Source organism: Pristiophorus japonicus, chromosome 20 (assembly GCF_044704955.1).
Source record: "Pristiophorus japonicus isolate sPriJap1 chromosome 20, sPriJap1.hap1, whole genome shotgun sequence".
Classification (NCBI taxonomy): domain Eukaryota; kingdom Metazoa; phylum Chordata; class Chondrichthyes; family Pristiophoridae; genus Pristiophorus; species Pristiophorus japonicus.
Window position 1 is genome coordinate 96961303 of NC_091996.1, and position 19262 is coordinate 96980564.

Genomic DNA, 19262 nt, shown 5'->3' on the forward strand with positions numbered 1-19262 from the left:
AGATCGAGGGTGTTTACTGATCGAGGGTGTTTACTGATCGAGGGTGTTTACTGATCGAGGGTGTTTACTGATCGAGGGTGATTACAGATCGAGGGTGTTTACTGATCGAGGGTGTTTACTGATCGAATGAGTTTACTGATCGAGGGTGTTTACAGATCGAGGGTGTTTACAGATCGAGAGTGTTTACAGATCGAGGGTGTTTACTGATCGAGGGTGTTTACAGATCGAGGGTGTTTACTGATCGAGGGTGTTTACAGATCGAGGGTGTTTACTGATCGAGGGTGTTTACAGATCGAGGGTGTTTACAGATCGAGGGTGTTTACAGATCGAGGGTGTTTACTGATCGAGGGTGTTTACTGATCGAGAGTGTTTACAGATCGAGGGTGTTTACTGATCGAGGGAGTTTACAGATCGAGGGTGTTTACTGATCGAGGGTGTTTACAGATCGAGGGTGTTTACTGATCGAGGGTGTTTACAGATCGAGGGTGTTTACTGATCGAGGGTGTTTACAGATCGAGGGTGTTTACTGATCGAGGGTGTTTACAGATCGAGGGTGTTTACTGATCGAGGGTGTTTACTGATCGAGGGTGTTTACAGATCGAGGGTGTTTACTGATCGAGGGTGTTTACTGATCGAGGGTGTTTACCGATCGAGGGTGTTTACTGATCGAGGGTGTTTACAGATCGAGGGTGTTTACTGATCGAGGGTGTTTACAGATCGAGGGTGTTTACAGATCGAGGGTGTTTACTGATCGAGGGTGTTTACTGTTCGAGGGTGTTTACTGATCGAGGGTGTTTACTGATCGAGGGTGTTGATGATCGAGGGTGTTTACTGATCGAGGGTGTTTACAGATCGAGGGTGTTTACTGATCGAGGGTGTTTACTGATCGAGGGTGTTTACTGATCGAGGGTGTTTATGATCGAGGGTGTTTACTGATCGAGGGTGTTTACAGATCGAGGGTGTTTACAGATCGAGGGTGTTTACAGATCGAGGGTGTTTACTGATCGAGGGTGTTTACAGATCGAGGGTGTTTACTTATCGATGGTGTTTACTGATCGAGGGTGTTTACCGATCGAGGGTGTTTACCGATCGAGGGTGTTTACAGATCGAGGGTGTTTACTGATCGAGGGTGTTTACTGATCGAGGGTGTTTACTGATCGAGGGTGTTTACTGATCGAGGGTGTTTATGATCGAGGGTGTTTACTGATCGAGGGTGTTTACAGATCGAGGGTGTTTACTGATCGAGGGTGTTTACTGATCGAGGGTGTTTACAGATCGAGGGTGTTTACTTATCGAGGGTGTTTACCGATCGAGGGTGTTTACCGATCGAGGGTGTTTACAGATCGAGGGTGTTTACAGATCGAGGGTGTTTACTGATCGAGGGTGTTTACAGATCGAGGGTGTTTACTTATCGAGGGTGTTTACTGATCGAGGGTGTTTACTGATCGAGGGTGTTTACCGATCGAGGGTGTTTACCGATCGAGGGTGTTTACAGATCGAGGGTGTTTACTGATCGAGGGTGTTTACAGATCGAGGGTGTTTACTGATCGAGGGTGTTTACTGATCGAGGGTGTTTACTGATCGAGGGTGTTTACTGATCGAGGGTGTTTACTGATCGAGGGTGTTTACAGATCGAGGGTGTTTACTGATCGAGGGTGTTTACAGATCGAGGGTGTTTACTTATCGAGGGTGTTTACTGATCGAGGGTGATTACAGATCGAGGGTGTTTACTGATCGAGGGTGTTTACTGATCGAGGGTGTTTACAGATCGAGGGAGTTTACAGATCGAGGTTGTTTACAGATCGAGGGTGTTTACTGATCGAGGGTGTTTACAGATCGAGGGTGTTTACAGATCGAGGGTGTTTACCGATCGAGGGTGTTTACCGATCGAGGGTGTTTACCGATCGAGGGTGTTTACAGATCGAGGGTGTTTACTGATCGAGGGTGTTTACAGATCGAGGGTGTTTATGATCGAGGGTGTTTACCGATCGAGGGTGTTTACTGATCGAGGGTGTTTACTGATCGAGGGTGTTTACTGATCGAGGGTGTTTACAGATCGAGGGTGTTTACTGATCGAGGGTGTTTACTGATCGAGGGTGTTTACAGATCGAGGGTGTTTACTGATCGAGGGTGTTTACTGATCGAGGGTGTTTACAGATCGAGGGTGTTTACCGATCGAGGGTGTTTACCGATCGAGGGTGTTTACAGATCGAGGGTGTTTACTGATCGAGGGTGTTTACAGATCGAGGGTGTTTACAGATCGAGGGTGTTTACCGATCGAGGGTGTTTACAGATCGAGGGTGTTTACTGATCGAGGGTGTTTACAGATCGAGGGTGTTTACAGATCGAGGGTGTTTACCGATCGAGGGTGTTTATGATCGAGGGTGTTTACAGATCGAGGGTGTTTACAGATCGAGGGTGTTACTGATCGAGGGTGTTTACAGATCGAGTGTGTTTACTGATCGAGGGTGTTTACTGATCGAGGGTGTTTACTGATCGAGGGTGTTTACAGATCGATGGTGTTTACTGATCGAGGGTGTTTACTGATCGAGGGTGTTTACAGATCGAGGGTGTTTACTGATCGAGGGTGTTTACTGATCGAGGGTGTTTACAGATCGAGGGTGTTTACTGATCGAGGGTGTTTACAGATCGAGGGTGTTTACAGATCGAGGGTGTTTACAGATCGAGGGTGTTTACTGATCGAGGGTGTTTACAGATCGAGGGTGTTTACTGATCGAGGGTGTTTACTGATCGAGGGTGTTTACTGATCGAGGGTGTTTATGATCGAGGGTGTTTACTGATCGAGGGTGTTTACAGATCGAGGGTGTTTACAGATCGAGGGTGTTTACAGATCGAGGGTGTTTACTGATCGAGGGTGTTTACCGATCGAGGGTGTTTACCGATCGAGGGTGTTTACCGATCGAGGGTGTTTACAGATCGAGGGTGTTTACAGATCGAGGGTGTTTACAGATCGAGGGTGTTTACAGATCGAGGGTGTTTACTTATCGAGGGTGTTTACCGATCGAGGGTGTTTACCGATCGAGGGAGTTTACCGATCGAGGGTGTTTACCGATCGAGGGTGTTTACCGATCGAGGGTGTTTACCGATCGAGGGTGTTTACCGATCGAGGGTGTTTACCGATCGAGGGAGTTTACCGATCGAGGGTGTTTACCGATCGAGGGTGTTTACAGATCGAGGGTGTTTACTGATCGAGGGTGTTTACTGATCGAGGGTGTTTACAGATCGAGGGTGTTTACAGATCGAGGGTGTTTACTGATCTAGGGTGTTTACAGATCGAGGGTGTTTACAGATCGAGGGTGTTTACAGATCGAGGGTGTTTACAGATCGAGGGTGTTTACTGATCGAGGGTGTTTACAGATCGAGGGTGTTTACAGATCGAGGGTGTTTACTGATCGAGGGTGTTTATGATCGAGGGTGTTTACTGATCGAGGGTGTTTACTGATCGAGGGTGTTTACAGATCGAGGGTGTTTACTGATCGAGGGTGTTTACAGATCGAGGGTGTTTACAGATCGAGGGTGTTTACTGATCGAGGGTGTTTACTGATCGAGGGTGTTTACTGATCGAGGGTGTTTACTGATCGAGGGTGTTTACAGATCGAGGGTGTTTACAGATCGAGGGTGTTTACCGATCGAGGGTGTTTACCGATCGAGGGTGTTTACCGATCGAGGGTGTTTACAGATCGAGGGTGTTTACTGATCGAGGGTGTTTACAGATCGAGGGTGTTTACAGATCGAGGGTGTTTACAGATCGAGGGTTTTTACTGATCGAGGGTGTTTACAGATCGTGGGTGTTTACTTATCGAGGGTGTTTACTGATCGAGGGTGTTTACTGATCGAGGGTGTTTACTGATCGAGGGTGTTTACAGATCGAGGGTGTTTACAGATCGAGGGTGTTTACCGATCGAGGGTGTTTACCGATCGAGGGTGTTTACCGATCGAGGGTGTTTACAGATCGAGGGTGTTTACTGATCGAGGGTGTTTACAGATCGACGGTGTTTGCTGATCGAGGGTGTTTACAGATCGAGGGTGTTTGCTGATCGAGGGTGCTTGCTGATCGAGGGTGTTTACAGATCGAGGGTGTTTACTGATTGAGGGTGTTTACTGATCGAGGGTGTTTACTGATCGAGGGTGTTTACAGATCGAGGGTGTTTACAGATCGAGGGTGTTTACAGATCGAGGTTGTTTACAGATCGAGGGTGTTTACTGATCGAGGGTGTTTACCGATCGAGGGTGTTTACCGATCGAGGGTGTTTACAGATCGAGGGTGTTTACTGATCGAGGGTGTTTACAGATCGAGGGTGTTTACAGATCGAGGGTGTTTATGATCGAGGGTGTTTACCGATCGAGGGTGTTTACAGATCGAGGGTGTTTACTGATCGAGGGTGTTTACTGATCGAGGGTGTTTACAGATCGAGGGTGTTTACTGATCGAGGGTGTTTACTGATCGAGGGTGTTTACTGATCGAGGGTGTTTACAGATCGAGGTTGCTTACAGATCGAGGGTGTTTACTGCTCGAGGGTGTTTACTGATCGAGGGTATTTACTGATCGAGGGTGTTTACAGATCGAGGGTGTTTACTGATCGAGGGTGTTTACAGATCGAGGGTGTTTACTGATCGAGGGTGTTCACAGATCGAGGGTGTTCACTGATCGAGGGTGTTTACAGATCGAGTGTGTTTACTGATCGAGGGTGTTTACTGATCGAGGGTGTTTACTGATCGAGGGTGTTTACAGATCGAGGGTGTTTACTGATCGAGGGTGTTTACTGATCGAGGGTGTTTACAGATCGAGGGTGTTTACTGATCGAGGGTGTTTACTGATCGAGGGTGTTTACAGATCGAGGGTGTTTACTGATCGAGGGTGTTTACTGATCGAGGGTGTTTACAGATCGAGGGTGTTTACTGATCGAGGGTGTTTACTGATCGAGGGTGTTTACTGATCGAGGGTGTTTACAGATCGAGGGTGTTTACTGATCGAGGGCGTTTACAGATCGAGTGTGTTTACAGATCGAGGGTGTTTACAGATCGAGGGTGTTTACAGATCGAGGGTGTTTACTGATCGAGGGTGTTTACTGATCGAGGGTGTTTACAGATCGAGGGTGTTTACTGATCGAGGGTGTTTACAGATCGAGGGTGTTTACTGATCGAGGGTGTTTACAGATCGAGGGTGTTTACAGATCGAGAGTGTTTACAGATCGAGGGTGTTTACTGATCGAGGGTGTTTACTGATCGAGGGTGCTTACAGATCGAGGGTGTTTACTTATCGAGGGTGTTTACCGATCGAGGGTGTTTACCGATCGAGGGTGTTTACCGATCGAGGGTGTTTACAGATCGAGGGTGTTTACAGATCGAGGGTGTTTACAGATCGAGGGTGTTTACAGATCGAGGGTGTTTACTGATCGAGGGTGTTTACAGATCGAGGGTGTTTACTTATCGAGGGTGTTTACCGATCGAGGGTGTTTACCGATCGAGGGTGTTTACCGATCGAGTGAGTTTACCGATCGAGGGTGTTTACCCATCGAGGGTGTTTACCGATCGAGGGTGTTTACCGATCGAGGGTGTTTACCGATCGAGGGTGTTTACTGATCGAGGGTGTTTACCGATCGAGGGTGTTTACCGATCGAGGGAGTTTACTGATCGAGGGTGTTTACCGATCGAGGGTGTTTACCGATCGAGGGTGTTTACAGATCGAGGGTGTTTCTGATCGAGGGTGTTTACAGATCGAGGGTGTTTACAGATCGAGGGTGTTTACTGATCTAGGGTGTTTACAGATCGAGGGTGTTTACAGATCGAGGGTGTTTACAGATCGAGGGTGTTTACAGATCGAGGGTGTTTACTGATCGAGGGTGTTTACAGATCGAGGGTGTTTACAGATCGAGGGTGTTTACTGATCGAGGGTGTTTATAATCGAGGGTGTTTACTGATCGAGGGTGTTTACAGATCGAGGGTGTTTACTGATCGAGGGTGTTTACAGATCGAGGGTGTTTACAGATCGAGGGTGTTTACAGATCGAGGGTGTTTACTGATCGAGGGTGTTTACTGATCGAGGGTGTTTACAGATCGAGGGTGTTTACAGATCGAGGGTGTTTACTGATCGAGGGTGTTTACTGATCGAGGGTGTTTACCGATCGAGGGTGTTTACCGATCGAGGGTGTTTACAGATCGAGGGTGTTTACTGATCGAGTGTGTTTACAGATCGAGGGTGTTTACAGATCGAGGGTGTTTACAGATCGAGGGTGTTTACAGATCGAGGGTTTTTACTGATCGAGGGTGTTTACAGATCGTGGGTGTTTACTTATCGAGGGTGTTTACCGATCGAGGGTGTTTACAGATCGAGGGTGTTTACAGATCGAGGGTGTTTACTGATCGAGGGTTTTTACAGATCGAGGGTGTTTACCGATCGAGGGTGTTTACCGATCGAGGGTGTTTACCGATCGAGGGTGTTTACCGATCGAGGGTGTTTACAGATCGAGGGTGTTTACTGATCGAGGGTGTTTACTGATCGAGGGTGTTTACAGATCGAGGGTGTTTACCGATCGAGGGTGTTTACCAATCGAGGGTGTTTACCGATCGAGGGTGTTTACAGATCGAGGGTGTTTACAGATCGAGGGTGTTTACTGATCGAGGGTGTTTACAGATCGAAGGTGTTTACAGATCGAGGGTGTTTACAGATCGAGGGTGTTTACCGATCGAGGGTGTTTACCGATCGAGGGTGTTTACAGATCGAGGGTGTTTACCTATCGAGGGTGTTTACCGATCGAGGGTGTTTACAGATCGAGGGTGTTTACAGATCGAGGGTGTTTACTGATCGAGGGTGTTTACAGATCGAGGGTGTTTACAGATCGAGGGTGTTTACCGATCGAGGGTGTTTACAGATCGAGGGTGTTTACTGATCGAGGGTGTTTACTGATCGAGGGTGTTTACTGATCGAGGGTGTTTACAGATCGAGGGTGTTTACTGATCGAGGGTGTTTACTGATCGAGGGTGTTTACAGATCGAGGGTGTTTACTGATCGAGTGTGTTTACTGATCGAGGGTGTTTACAGATCGAGGGTGTTTACAGATCGAGGGTGTTTACCGATCGAGGGTGTTTACCGATCGAGGGTGTTTACAGATCGAGGGTGTTTACTGATCGAGGGTGTTTACCGATCGAGGGTGTTTACCGATCGAGGGTGTTTACTGATCGAGGGTGTTTACAGATCGAGGGTGTTTACTGATCGAGGGTGTTTACTGATCGAGGGTGTTTACCGATCGAGGGTGTTTACAGATCGAGGGTGTTTACAGATCGAGGGTGTTTACCGATCGAGGGTGTTTACAGATCGAGGGTGTTTACTGATCGAGGGTGTTTACAGATCGAGGGTGTTTACAGATCGAGGGTGTTTACCGATCGAGGGTGTTTACAGATCGAGGGTGTTTACAGATCGAGGGTGTTTACCGATCGAGGGTGTTTACCGATCGAGGGTGTTTACCGATCGAGGGTGTTTACAGATCGAGGGTGTTTACAGATCGAGGGTGTTTACTGATCGAGGGTGTTTACTGATCGAGTGTGTTTACTGATCGAGGGTGTTTACTGATCGAGGGTGTTTACTGATCGAGGGTGTTTACCGATCGAGGGTGTTTAATGATCGAGGGTGTTTACTGATCGAGGGTGTTTACTGATCGAGGGTGTTTACAGATCGAGGGTGTTTACAGATCGAGGGTGTTTACCGATCGAGGTTGTTTACCGATCGAGGGTGTTTACAGATCGAGGGTGTTTACAGATCGAGGGTGTTTACTGATCGAGGGTGTTTACTGATCGAGGGTGTTTACAGATCGAGGGTGTTTACAGATCGAGGGTGTTTACAGATCGAGGGTGTTTACAGATCGAGGGTGTTTACAGATCGAGGGTGTTTACAGATCGAGGGTGTTTACAGATCGAGGGTGTTTACCGATCGAGGGTGTTTACCGATCGAGGGTGTTTACAGATCGAGGGTGTTTACCGATCGAGGGTGTTTACCGATCGAGGGTGTTTACCGATCGAGGGTGTTTACAGATCGAGGGTGTTTACAGATCGAGGGTGTTTACTGATCGAGGGTGTTTACCGATCGAGGGTGTTTACCGATCGAGGGTGTTTACCGATCGAGGGTGTTTACAGATCGAGGGTGTTTACAGATCGAGGGTGTTTACAGATCGAGGGTGTTTACTGATCGAGGGTGTTTACTGATCGAGGGTGTTTACAGATCGAGGGTGTTTACTGATCGAGGGTGTTTACAGATCGAGGGTGTTTACAGATCTAGGGTGTTTACTGATCGAGGGTGTTTACAGATCGAGGGTGTTTACAGATCGAGGGTGTTTACAGATCGAGGGTGTTTACAGATCGAGGGTGTTTACAGATCGAGGGTGTTTACTGATCGAGGGTGTTTACAGATCGAGGGTGTTTACTGATCGAGGGTGTTTACAGATCGAGGGTGTTTACAGATCGAGGGTGTTTACTGATCGAGGGTGTTTACTGATCGACGGTGTTTACCGATCGAGGATGTTTACCGATCGAGGGTGTTTACAGATCGAGGGTGTTTACTGATCGAGGGTGTTTACTGATCGAGGGTGTTTACCGATCGAGGGTGTTTACCGATCGACGGTGTTTACCGATCGAGGGTGTTTACCGATCGAGGGTGTTTACCGATCGAGGGTGTTTACTGATCGAGGGTGTTTACTGATCGAGGGTGTTTACTGATCGAGGGTGTTTACTGATCGAGGGTGTTTACAGATCGAGGGTGTTTACTGATCGAGGGTGTTTACTGATCGAGGGTGTTTACTGATCGAGGGTGTTTACTGATCGAGGGTGTTTACAGATCGAGGGTGTTTACAGATCGAGGGTGTTTACTGATCGAGGGTGTTTACTGATCGAGGGTGTTTACAGATCGAGGGTGTTTACAGATCGAGGGTGTTTACTGATCGAGGGTGTTTACAGATCGAGGGTGTTTACTGATCGAGGGTGTTTACCGATCGAGGGTGTTTACAGATCGAGGGTGTTTACTGATCGAGGGTGTTTACTGATCGACGGTGTTTACCGATCGAGGATGTTTACCGATCGAGGGTGTTTACAGATCGAGGGTGTTTACTGATCGAGGGTGTTTACTGATCGAGGGTGTTTACTGATCGAGGGTGTTTACTGATCGACGGTGTTTACCGATCGAGGGTGTTTACTGATCGAGGGTGTTTACTGATCGAGGGTGTTTACTGATCGAGGGTGTTTACTGATCGAGGGTGTTTACAGATCGAGGGTGTTTACTGATCGAGGGTGTTTACAGATCGAGGGTGTTTACTGATCGAGGGTGTTTACTGATCGACGGTGTTTACAGATCGAGGGTGTTTACAGATCGAGGGTGTTTACAGATCGAGGGTGTTTACAGATCGAGGGTGTTTACAGATCGAGGGTGTTTACTGATCGAGGGTGTTTACTGATCGAGGGTGTTTACTGATCGACGGTGTTTACCGATCGAGGGTGTTTACTGATCGAGGGTGTTTACTGATCGAGGGTGTTTACTGATCGAGGGTGTTTACCGATCGAGGGTGTTTACCGATCGACGGTGTTTACTGATCGAGGGTGTTTACAGATCGAGGGTGTTTACAGATCGAGGGTGTTTACAGATCGAGGGTGTTTACAGATCGAGGGTGTTTACTGATCGAGGGTGTTTACCGATCGAGGGTGTTTACTGATTGAGGGTGTTTACTGATCGACGGTGTTTACTGATCGAGGGTGTTTACTGATCGACGGTGTTTACTGATCGAGGGTGTTTACAGATCGAGGGTGTTTACTGATCGAGGGTGTTTACTGATCGAGGGTGTTTACCGATCGAGGGTGTTTACCGATCGAGGGTTTTTACCGATCGACGGTGTTTACTGATCGAGGGTGTTTACTGATCGACGGTGTTTACTGATCGAGGTTGTTTACAGATCGAGGGTGTTTACCGATCGAGGGTGTTTACTGATCGAGGGTGTTTACAGATCGAGGGTGTTTACTGATCGAGGGTGTTTACTGATCGAGGGTGTTTACTGATCGAGGGTGTTTACTGATCGACGGTGTTTACCGATCGAGGGTGTTTACCGATCGAGGGTGTTTACACATCGAGGGTGTTTACTGATCGAGGGTGTTTACAGATCGAGGGTGTTTACTGATCGAGGGTGTTTACTGATCGAGGGTGTTTACAGATCGAGGGTGTTTACACATCGAGGGTGTTTACTGATCGAGGGTGTTTACAGATCGAGGGTGTTTACAGATCGAGGGTGTTTACTGATCGAGGGTGTTTTCAGATCGAGGGTGTTTACTTATCGAGGGTGTTTACTGATCGAGGGTGTTTACTGATCGAGGGTGTTTACTGATCGACGGTGTTTACTGATCGACGGTGTTTACTGATCGAGGGTGTTTACTGATCGAGGGTGTTTACTGATCGAGGGTGTTTACAGATCGAGGGTGTTTACTGATCGAGGGTGTTTACTGATCGAGGGTGTTTACAGATCGAGGGTGCTTACAGATCGAGGGTGCTTACAGATCGAGGGTGTTTACTGATCGAGGGTGTTTACCGATCGAGGGTGTTTACTGATCGAGGGTGTTTACAGATCGAGGGTGTTTATGATCGAGGGTGTTTACAGATCGAGGGTGTTTACTGATCGACGGTGTTTACTGATCGAGGGTGTTTACAGATCGAGGGTGTTTACTGATCGAGGGTGTTTACTGATCGAGGGTGTTTACTGATCGAGGGTGTTTACTGATCGAGGGTGTTTACAGATCGAGGGTGTTTACAGACCGAGGGTGTTTACAGATCGAGGGTGTTTACTGATCGAGGGTGTTTACAGATCGAGGGTGTTTACTGATCGAGGGTGTTTACTGATCGAGGGTGTTTACAGATCGAGGGTGTTTACTGATCGAGGGTGTTTACTGATCGAGGGTGTTTACTGATCGAGGGTGTTTACTGATCGACGGTGTTTACTGATGGAGGGTGTTTACTGATCGAGGGTGTTTACTGATCGAGGGTGTTTACTGATCGAGGGTGTTTACTGATCGACGGTGTTTACTGATCGAGGGTGTTTACAGATCGAGGGTGTTTACTGATCGAGGGTGTTTACTGATCGAGGGTGTTTACAGATCGAGGGTGCTTACTGATCGAGGGTGTTTACAGATCGAGGGTGTTTACAGATCGAGGGTGTTTATGATCGAGGGTGTTTACAGATCGAGGGTGTTTACTGATCGAGGGTGTTTACTGATCGAGGGTGTTTACAGATCGAGGGTGTTTTCTGATCGAGGGTGTTTACTGATCGAGGGTGTTTACAGATCGAGGGTGTTTACAGATCGAGGGTGTTTACCGATCGAGGGTGTTTACCGATCGTGGGTGTTTACCGATCGAGGGTGTTTACAGATCGAGGGTGTTTACTGATCGAGGGTGTTTACTGATCGAGGGTGTTTACAGATCGAGGGTGTTTACAGATCGAGGGTGTTTACCGATCGAGGGTGTTTACAGATCGAGGGTGTTTACAGATCGAGGGTGTTTACCGATCGAGGGTGTTTACAGATCGAGGGTGTTTACAGATCGAGGGTGTTTACAGATCGAGGGTGTTTACAGATCGAGGGTGTTTACTGATCGAGGGTGTTTACAGATCGAGGGTGTTTACTGATCTAGGGTGTTTACATATCGAGGGTGTTTACAGATCGAGGGTGTTTACTGATCGAGGGTGTTTACAGATCGAGGGTGTTTACTGATCGAGGGTGTTTACAGATCGAGGGTGTTTACTGATCGAGGGTGTTTACAGATCGAGGGTGTTTACCGATCGAGGGTGTTTACAGATCGAGGGTGTTTACTGATCGACGGTGTTTACTGATCGAGGGTGTTTACAGATCGAGGGTGTTTACTGATCGAGGGTGTTTACAGATCGAGGTTGTTTACAGATCGAGGGTGTTTACCGATCGAGGGTGTTTACCGATCGACGGTGTTTACCGATCGAGGGTGTTTACAGATCGAGGGTGTTTACTGATCGAGGGTGTTTACTGATCGAGGGTGTTTACTGATCGAGGGTGTTTACTGATCGAGGGTGTTTACAGATCGAGGGTGTTTACTGATCGAGGGTGTTTACTGATCGAGGGTGTTTACTGATCGAGGGTGTTTACAGATCGAGAGTGTTTACTGATCGAGGGTGTTTACAGATCGAGGGTGTTTACAGATCGAGGGTGTTTACTGATCGAGGGTGTTTACTGATCGACGGTGTTTACCGATCGAGGGTGTTTACCGATCGAGGGTGTTTACACATCGAGGGTGTTTACTGATCGAGGGTGTTTACAGATCGAGGGTGTTTACTGATCGAGGGTGTTTACTGATCGAGGGTGTTTACAGATCGAGGGTGTTTACACATCGAGGGTGTTTACTGATTGAGGGTGTTTACAGATCGAGGGTGTTTACAGATCGAGGGTGTTTACACATCGAGGATGTTTACTGATCGAGGGTGTTTACAGATCGAGGGTGTTTACTGATCGAGGGTGTTTACTGATCGAGGGTGCTTACAGATCGAGGGTGTTTACAGATCGAGGGTGTTTACAGATCGAGGGTGTTTACAGATCGAGGGTGTTTACTGATCGAGGGTGTTTACAGATCGAGGGTGTTTACAGATCGAGGGTGTTTACCGATCGAGGGTGTTTACCGATCGTGGGTGTTTACCGATCGAGGGTGTTTACAGATCGAGGGTGTTTACTGATCGAGGGTGTTTACAGATCGAGGGTGTTTACCGATCGAGGGTGTTTACCGATCGAGGGTGTTTACAGATCGAGGGTGTTTACAGATCGAGGGTGTTTACTGATCGAGGGTGTTTACAGATCGAGGGTGTTTACTGATCGAGGGTGTTTACAGATCGAGGGTGTTTACAGATCGAGGGTGTTTACTGATCGAGGGTGTTTACAGATCGAGGGTGTTTACAGATCGAGGGTGTTTACAGATCGAGGGTGTTTACAGATCGAGGGTGTTTACTGATCGAGGGTGTTTACAGATCGAGGGTGTTTACCGATCGAGGGTGTTTACCGATCGAGGGTGTTTACAGATCGAGGGTTTTTACAGATCGAGGGTGTTTACTGATCGAGGGTGTTTACAGATCGAGGGTGTTTACTGATCGAGGGTGTTTACTGATCGAGGGTGTTTACAGATCGAGGGTGTTTACTGATCGAGAGTGTTTACAGATCGAGGGTGTTTACAGATCGAGGGTGTTTACAGATCGAGAGTGTTTACAGATCGAGGGTGTTTACAGATCGAGGGTGTTTACAGATCGAGGGTGTTTACTGATCGAGGGTGTTTACTGATCGAGGGTGTTTACTGATCGAGGGTGTTTACTGATCGAGGGTGTTTACAGATCGAGGGTGTTTACAGATCGAGGGTGTTTACTGTTCGAGGGTGTTTACTGATCGAGGGTGTTTACAGATCGAGGGTGTTTACAGATCGAGGGTGTTTACCGATCGAGGGTGTTTACCGATCGAGGGTGTTTACAGATCGAGGGTGTTTACTGATCGAGGGTGTTTACAGATCGAGGGTGTTTACCGATCGAGGGTGTTTACCGATCGAGGGTGTTTACAGATCGAGGGTGTTTACAGATCGAGTGTGTTTACAGATCGAGGGTGTTTACTGATCGAGGGTGTTTACTGATCGAGGGTGTTTACAGATCGAGTGTGTTTACAGATCGAGGGTGTTTACAGATCGAGGGTGTTTACAGATCGAGTGTGTTTACTGATCGAGGGTGTTTACTGATCGAGTGTGTTTACAGATCGAGGGTGTTTACTGATCGAGGGTGTTTACAGATCGAGGGTGTTTACAGATCGAGGGTGTTTACTGATCGAGGGTGTTTACTGATCGAGGGTGTTTACAGATCGAGGGTGTTTACTGATCGAGGGTGTTTACCGATCGAGGGTGTTTACCGATCGAGGGTGTTTACAGTTCGAGGGTGTTTATAGATCGAGGGTGTTTACACATCGAGGGTGTTTACTGATCGAGGGTGTTTACTGATCGAGGGTGTTTACAGATCGAGGGTGTTTACAGATCGAGGGTGTTTACACATCGAGGGTGTTTACAGATCGAGGGTGTTTACTGATCGAGGGTGTTTACTGATCGAGGGTGTTTACAGATCGAGGGTGTTTACTGATCGAGGGTGTTTACTGATCGAGGGTGTTTACACATCGAGGGTGTTTACAGATCGAGGGTGTTTACAGATCGAGGGTGTTTACACATCGAGGGTGTTTCCAGATCGAGGGTGTTTACTGATCGAGGGTGTTTACAGATCGAGGGTGTTTACCGATCGAGGGTGTTTACAGATCGAGGGTGTTTACCGATCGAGGGTGTTTACGGATCGAGGGTGTTTACGGATCGAGGGTGTTTACCGATCGAGGGTGTTTACCGATCGAGGGTGTTTACCGATCGAGGGTGTTTACAGATCGAGGGTGTTTACCGATCGAGGGTGTTTACAGATCGAGGGTGTTTACAGATCGAGGGTGTTTACAGATCGGGGGTGTTTACTGATCGAGGGTGTTTACTGATCGAGGGTGTTTACAGATCGAGGGTGTTTACAGATCGAGGGTGTTTACTGATCGAGAGTGTTTACTGATCGAGGGTGTGTTCTGATCGAGGGTGTTTACAGATCGAGGGTGTTTACTAATCGAGGGTGTTTACAGATCGAGGGTGTTTACTGATCGAGAGTGTTTACTGATCGAGGGTGTTTACAGATCGAGGGTGTTTACAGATCGAGGGTGTTTACAGATCGAGGGTGTTTACTGATCGAGGGTGTTTACAGATCGAGGGTGTTTACAGATCGAGGGTGTTTACTGATCGAGGGTGTTTACAGATCGAGGGTGTTTACAGATCGAGGTGTTTACTGATCGAGGGTGTTTACAGATCGAGGGTGTTTACAGATCGAGGGTGTTTACAGATCGAGGGTGTTTACTGATCGAGGGTGTTTTCTGATCGAGGGTGTTTACAGATCGAGGGTGTTTACTGATCGAAGGTGTTTACTGATCGAGGGTGTTTACAGATCGAGGGTGTTTACTGATCGAGGGTGTTTACTGATCGAGTGTGTTTACTGATCGAGTGTGTTTACTGATCGAGGGTGTTTACTGATCGAGGGTGTTTACAGATCGAGGGTGTTTACTGATCGAGGGTGTTTACCGATCGAGGGTGTTTACCGATCGAGGGTGTTTACCGATCGAGGGTGTTTACCGATCGAGGGTGTTTACCGATCGAGGGTGTTTACCGATCGAGGGTGTTTACAGATCGAGGGTGTTTACAGATCGAGGGTGTTTACTGATCGAGGGTGTTTACCGATCGAGGGTGTTTACCGATCGAGGGTGTTTACAGATCGAGGGTGTTTACAGATCGAGGTTGCTTACAGATCGAGGGTGTTTACTGATCGAGGGTGTTTACTGATCGAGGGTGTTTATGATCAAGGGTGTTTACTGATCGAGGGTGTTTACTGATCGAGGGTGTTTACAGATCGAGGGTGTTTACTGATCGAGGGTGTTTACCGATCGAGGGTGTTTACCGATCGAGGGTGTTTACCGATCGAGGGTGTTTACCGATCGAGGGTGTTTACCGATCGAGGGTGTTTACAGATCGAGGGTGTTTACAGATCGAGGGTGTTTATGATCAAGGGTGTTTATGATCGAGGGTGTTTGTGCACTGACCTTTTCAGGACAGGTCCTGGGCTTCTTAAATAGAGGCATAGAGTACAAAAGCAAGGACGTTGTTGAACCTTCATAACCGGTTCGGCCTCAACTGGAGTATTGTGTCCAATTCTGGGCCCCGCACTTTAGGAAGGATGTGAAGGCCTTAGAGAGGGCGCAGAAAAGATTTACGAGAATGGTTCCAGGGATGAGGGACTTCAGTTACGGGGAGAGACTGGAGAAGCTGGGGTTGTTCTCCTTGGAGCAGAGAAGGTTGAGAGGAGATTTGATCGAGGTGTTCAAAATCATGAGTGATCTGGACAGAGTAGATCGAGAGAAACTGTTCCCATTGGTGGAAGGGTCGGGAACCAGAGGGACACAGATTTAAGGCGATTGGCAGAAGAACCGAAGGCGACTCGAGGGAAAACGTTTTTACGCAGCGAGTGGTTAGGATCTGGAATGCGCTGCCTGAGGGGCTTTCAAAAGGGAGTTGGATAAATACCTGAAGGGCTCCGGGGAAAGGGCGGGGGGAGTGGGACTGGCTGGATTGACTCTTCGAAAGAGCGGGCGGGGACCCCAATGGACATAAAGAGTGTCTTCCTGTGCTGCACTAATGTGATATTTGTGGATTATGTGGGGCGAGCCGGGGTTGTGATTGACTGTGATCTTATCGTAGGATGCATCAGTAATTTGTGGTGCTTCAGAAAATGATTGATTAAATATGTGCAACGCCCTTTGTTTAAGTTTAATTGTGCTTATTTTCAAAGGGAAAAGGCATTGAAAATACCTTTTGGCTTGTGGGAAGAGAAGGCTTTAACAAACCATTACCGACACCACCTGATCTCTTACCAGGGTACGTGACTCCCAGTCACCACGACAAGTCATGGCCAACTCATCGAGTCGTTACAGCACAGAAGGAGGCCATTTGGCCCATTGAGTCCATGCCGGCTCTCTGTTGAGCAACCGAGTCAGTCCCATTGCCCCACTCTCCCCGTTTATTTCCCCCAAGTCCCTGTCCGATGTCCTGTTGAAATCATTGATTGTCTCCACTTCCACATCGGCAGCGAGTTCCAGGCCTTTATTGCAAAGGGGATGGAGTATAAAAGCAGGGAAGTCTTGCTCCAGTTATACAGGGTATTGGTGAGGCCACACCTGGAGTACTGCGTGCAGTTTTGGTCTCTGTATTTACCAAAGGTTTGGAGGCAGTTCAGAGAAGGTTCACTCGGTTGATTCCGGAGATGAGGGGGTTGACTTATGAGGAAAGGTTGAGTAGGTTGGGCCTCTACTCATTGGAATTCAGAAGAATGAGAGGTGATCTTATCGAAACGTATCAGATTATGAGGGGGCTTGACAAGGTGGATGCAGAGAGGATGTTTCCACTGATGGGGGAGACTAGAACTAGAGGGCATGATCTTAGAATAAGGGGCCGCCCATTTAAAACTGAGATGAGGAGAAATTTCTTCTCTCTGAGGGTTATAAATCTGTGGAATTCGCTGCCTCAGAGAGCTGTGGAAGCTGGGACATTGAATAAATTTAAGACAGAAATAAACAGTTTCTTAAACGATAAGGGAGTGAAGGGTTATGGGGAGCGGGCGGGGAAGTGGAGCTGAGTCCATGATCGGATCAGCCATGATCGTATTAAATGGCGGAGCAGGCTCGAGGGGCCGTATGGCCGACTCCTGCTCCTATTTCTTAAGTTCCTATTACCATTCGTTGTGTAAAAGGATTCTTCCTCACAACCCCCCCGTATCTCTCGCCCAAAACCTTAAATCCGTGTCCTCTAGCCCTTGTACCATCAGCTAATGGGAATAGCCTTTCTCTGTCGACCTTATCCCAACCCTGTCCTAATCTCGAACAAATCTCCCCGCAGCCTCCTTTGCTCCGAGGAGAACAACCCAAGCTTCTCCAACCTAACCTTGTAGCTGAACTCCCTCGTCCCTGGAACCGTTGTGGTCAATCTGCTCTGCCCCCTCCCCAGGACCGTCACATCCTCTCTACAGTGTGGCGATCAGAACGGGACGCAATCCTCCAGTTGCGGCTGTAACGAGATAATGTATAGTGCCCTCTAGCTAGGAGGTACAGGGAGAGAGAGGGTCTGTGAAGGAACACCGTCTTAAAGCTCCACACGGCTATCTGAGATCTCCCAAATAAGTAGAGTTAAGTTGAACTAAGATTGTTCAAGAGACTATAAAATACAGTGGCCTAACTGGTTTATAAAGGTTCAAGACCTCTAGTTATGATGCCCAGGATCCCATATGCTTTGCTAAGTACTCTCTCAATATGTCCTGCCACCTTTAAAGATCTTTGCACATGAACCCCCAGGTCCCTCTGTCCATGCACACTCTCTTTAGAACTGTGCCATTAAGTCTATATTGTCTCTCCCTATCCCTTCTGCCAAAATACATCACCTCACACATCTCTGTATTAAACTCCATCTGCCACTTGTCTGCCCACTCTGCCAGCCTGTTGCAGTCGCTGGGTATAACCTCTCAGTTCTGGTATCATCATTGTACGTATTGTTTTAGCAACTTCTCCAGTGTCTCGATATCCTTTTCATAATATGGAGAGTGCCTTTAATCAATGTGACATTCTTCACTCTCTCTCTCTCTCTCTCTCTTGTCTTCAGCGCCAGTAACCATGGGCTGTGCTTGGAGGAGGTCCCCCCCGGAGAGGAAAGAGAAGCTAATGAAGGCACGAAATATGAAATAACTATCAAGTAATAACATTTATTATCTTTTGCTCTTTGCCATTGCGTTCGTGCGTGTCTGTCTCATTGCTCCTCCCACACGATTTTACACTCTTATTTTAACGTGTGCCTTGACTATTCCAACGCACTCCTGGCCGGCCTCCCACATTCCACCCGACGTAAACTAGAGGTGATCCAAAACTCGGCTGCCCCGTGTCCTAACTCACACCGAGTCCCGCTCACCCATCACCCCCTGTGCTCGTTGCCCCTGTGTCCTAACTCGCACCCAGTCCCACTCACCCATCACCCCCTGTGCTCGCTGCCCCTGTGTCCTAACTCGCACCCAGTCCCACTTACCCATCACCCCCTGTGCTCACTGTCCCGTGTCCTAACTCGCACCCAGTCCCACTCACCCATCACCCCCTGTGCTCGCTGCCCCGTGTCCTAACTCGCACTGAGTCCCGCTCACCCATCACCCCCTGTGCCCCGTGTCCTAACTCGCACCGAGTCCCACTCACCCATAACCCCCTGTGCCCCGTGTCCTAACTCGCACTGAGTCCCGCTCACCCATCACCCCCTGTGCCCCGTGTCCTAACTCGCACCGAGTCCCGCTCACCCATCACCCGCTGTGCTCGCTGCCCCGTGTCCTAACTCGCACCGAGTCCCGCTCACCCATCACCCCCTGTGCTCGCTGCCCCAGTGTCCTAACTTGCACCGAGTCCCACTCACCCATCACCCTCTGTGCTCACTGCCCCGTGTCCTAACTCGCACCCAGTCCAGCTCACCCATCACCCCTGTGCTCACTGCCCCATGTCCTAACTCACACCGAGTCCCGCTCACCCATCACCCCTGTGCTCACTGACCCGTGTCCTAACTCGCACCGAGTCCCACTCACCCA

At 48.3% G+C, this 19262-nt stretch overlaps 1 protein-coding gene across 1 annotated transcript in view; it reads left to right on the plus strand.

Annotated features, from left to right (window-relative positions):
* Positions 1-19262, plus strand: part of LOC139232728 (retinal guanylyl cyclase 1-like) — a 77286-nt gene extending 58024 nt beyond the window's left edge. The window contains 3 exon segments of the mRNA XM_070863235.1: positions 16446-16531; positions 18305-18338; positions 18340-19262. Of these exon segments, the coding sequence (XP_070719336.1) occupies positions 16446-16531; positions 18305-18338; positions 18340-18387 (168 nt within the window). The 3' untranslated portion in view covers positions 18388-19262.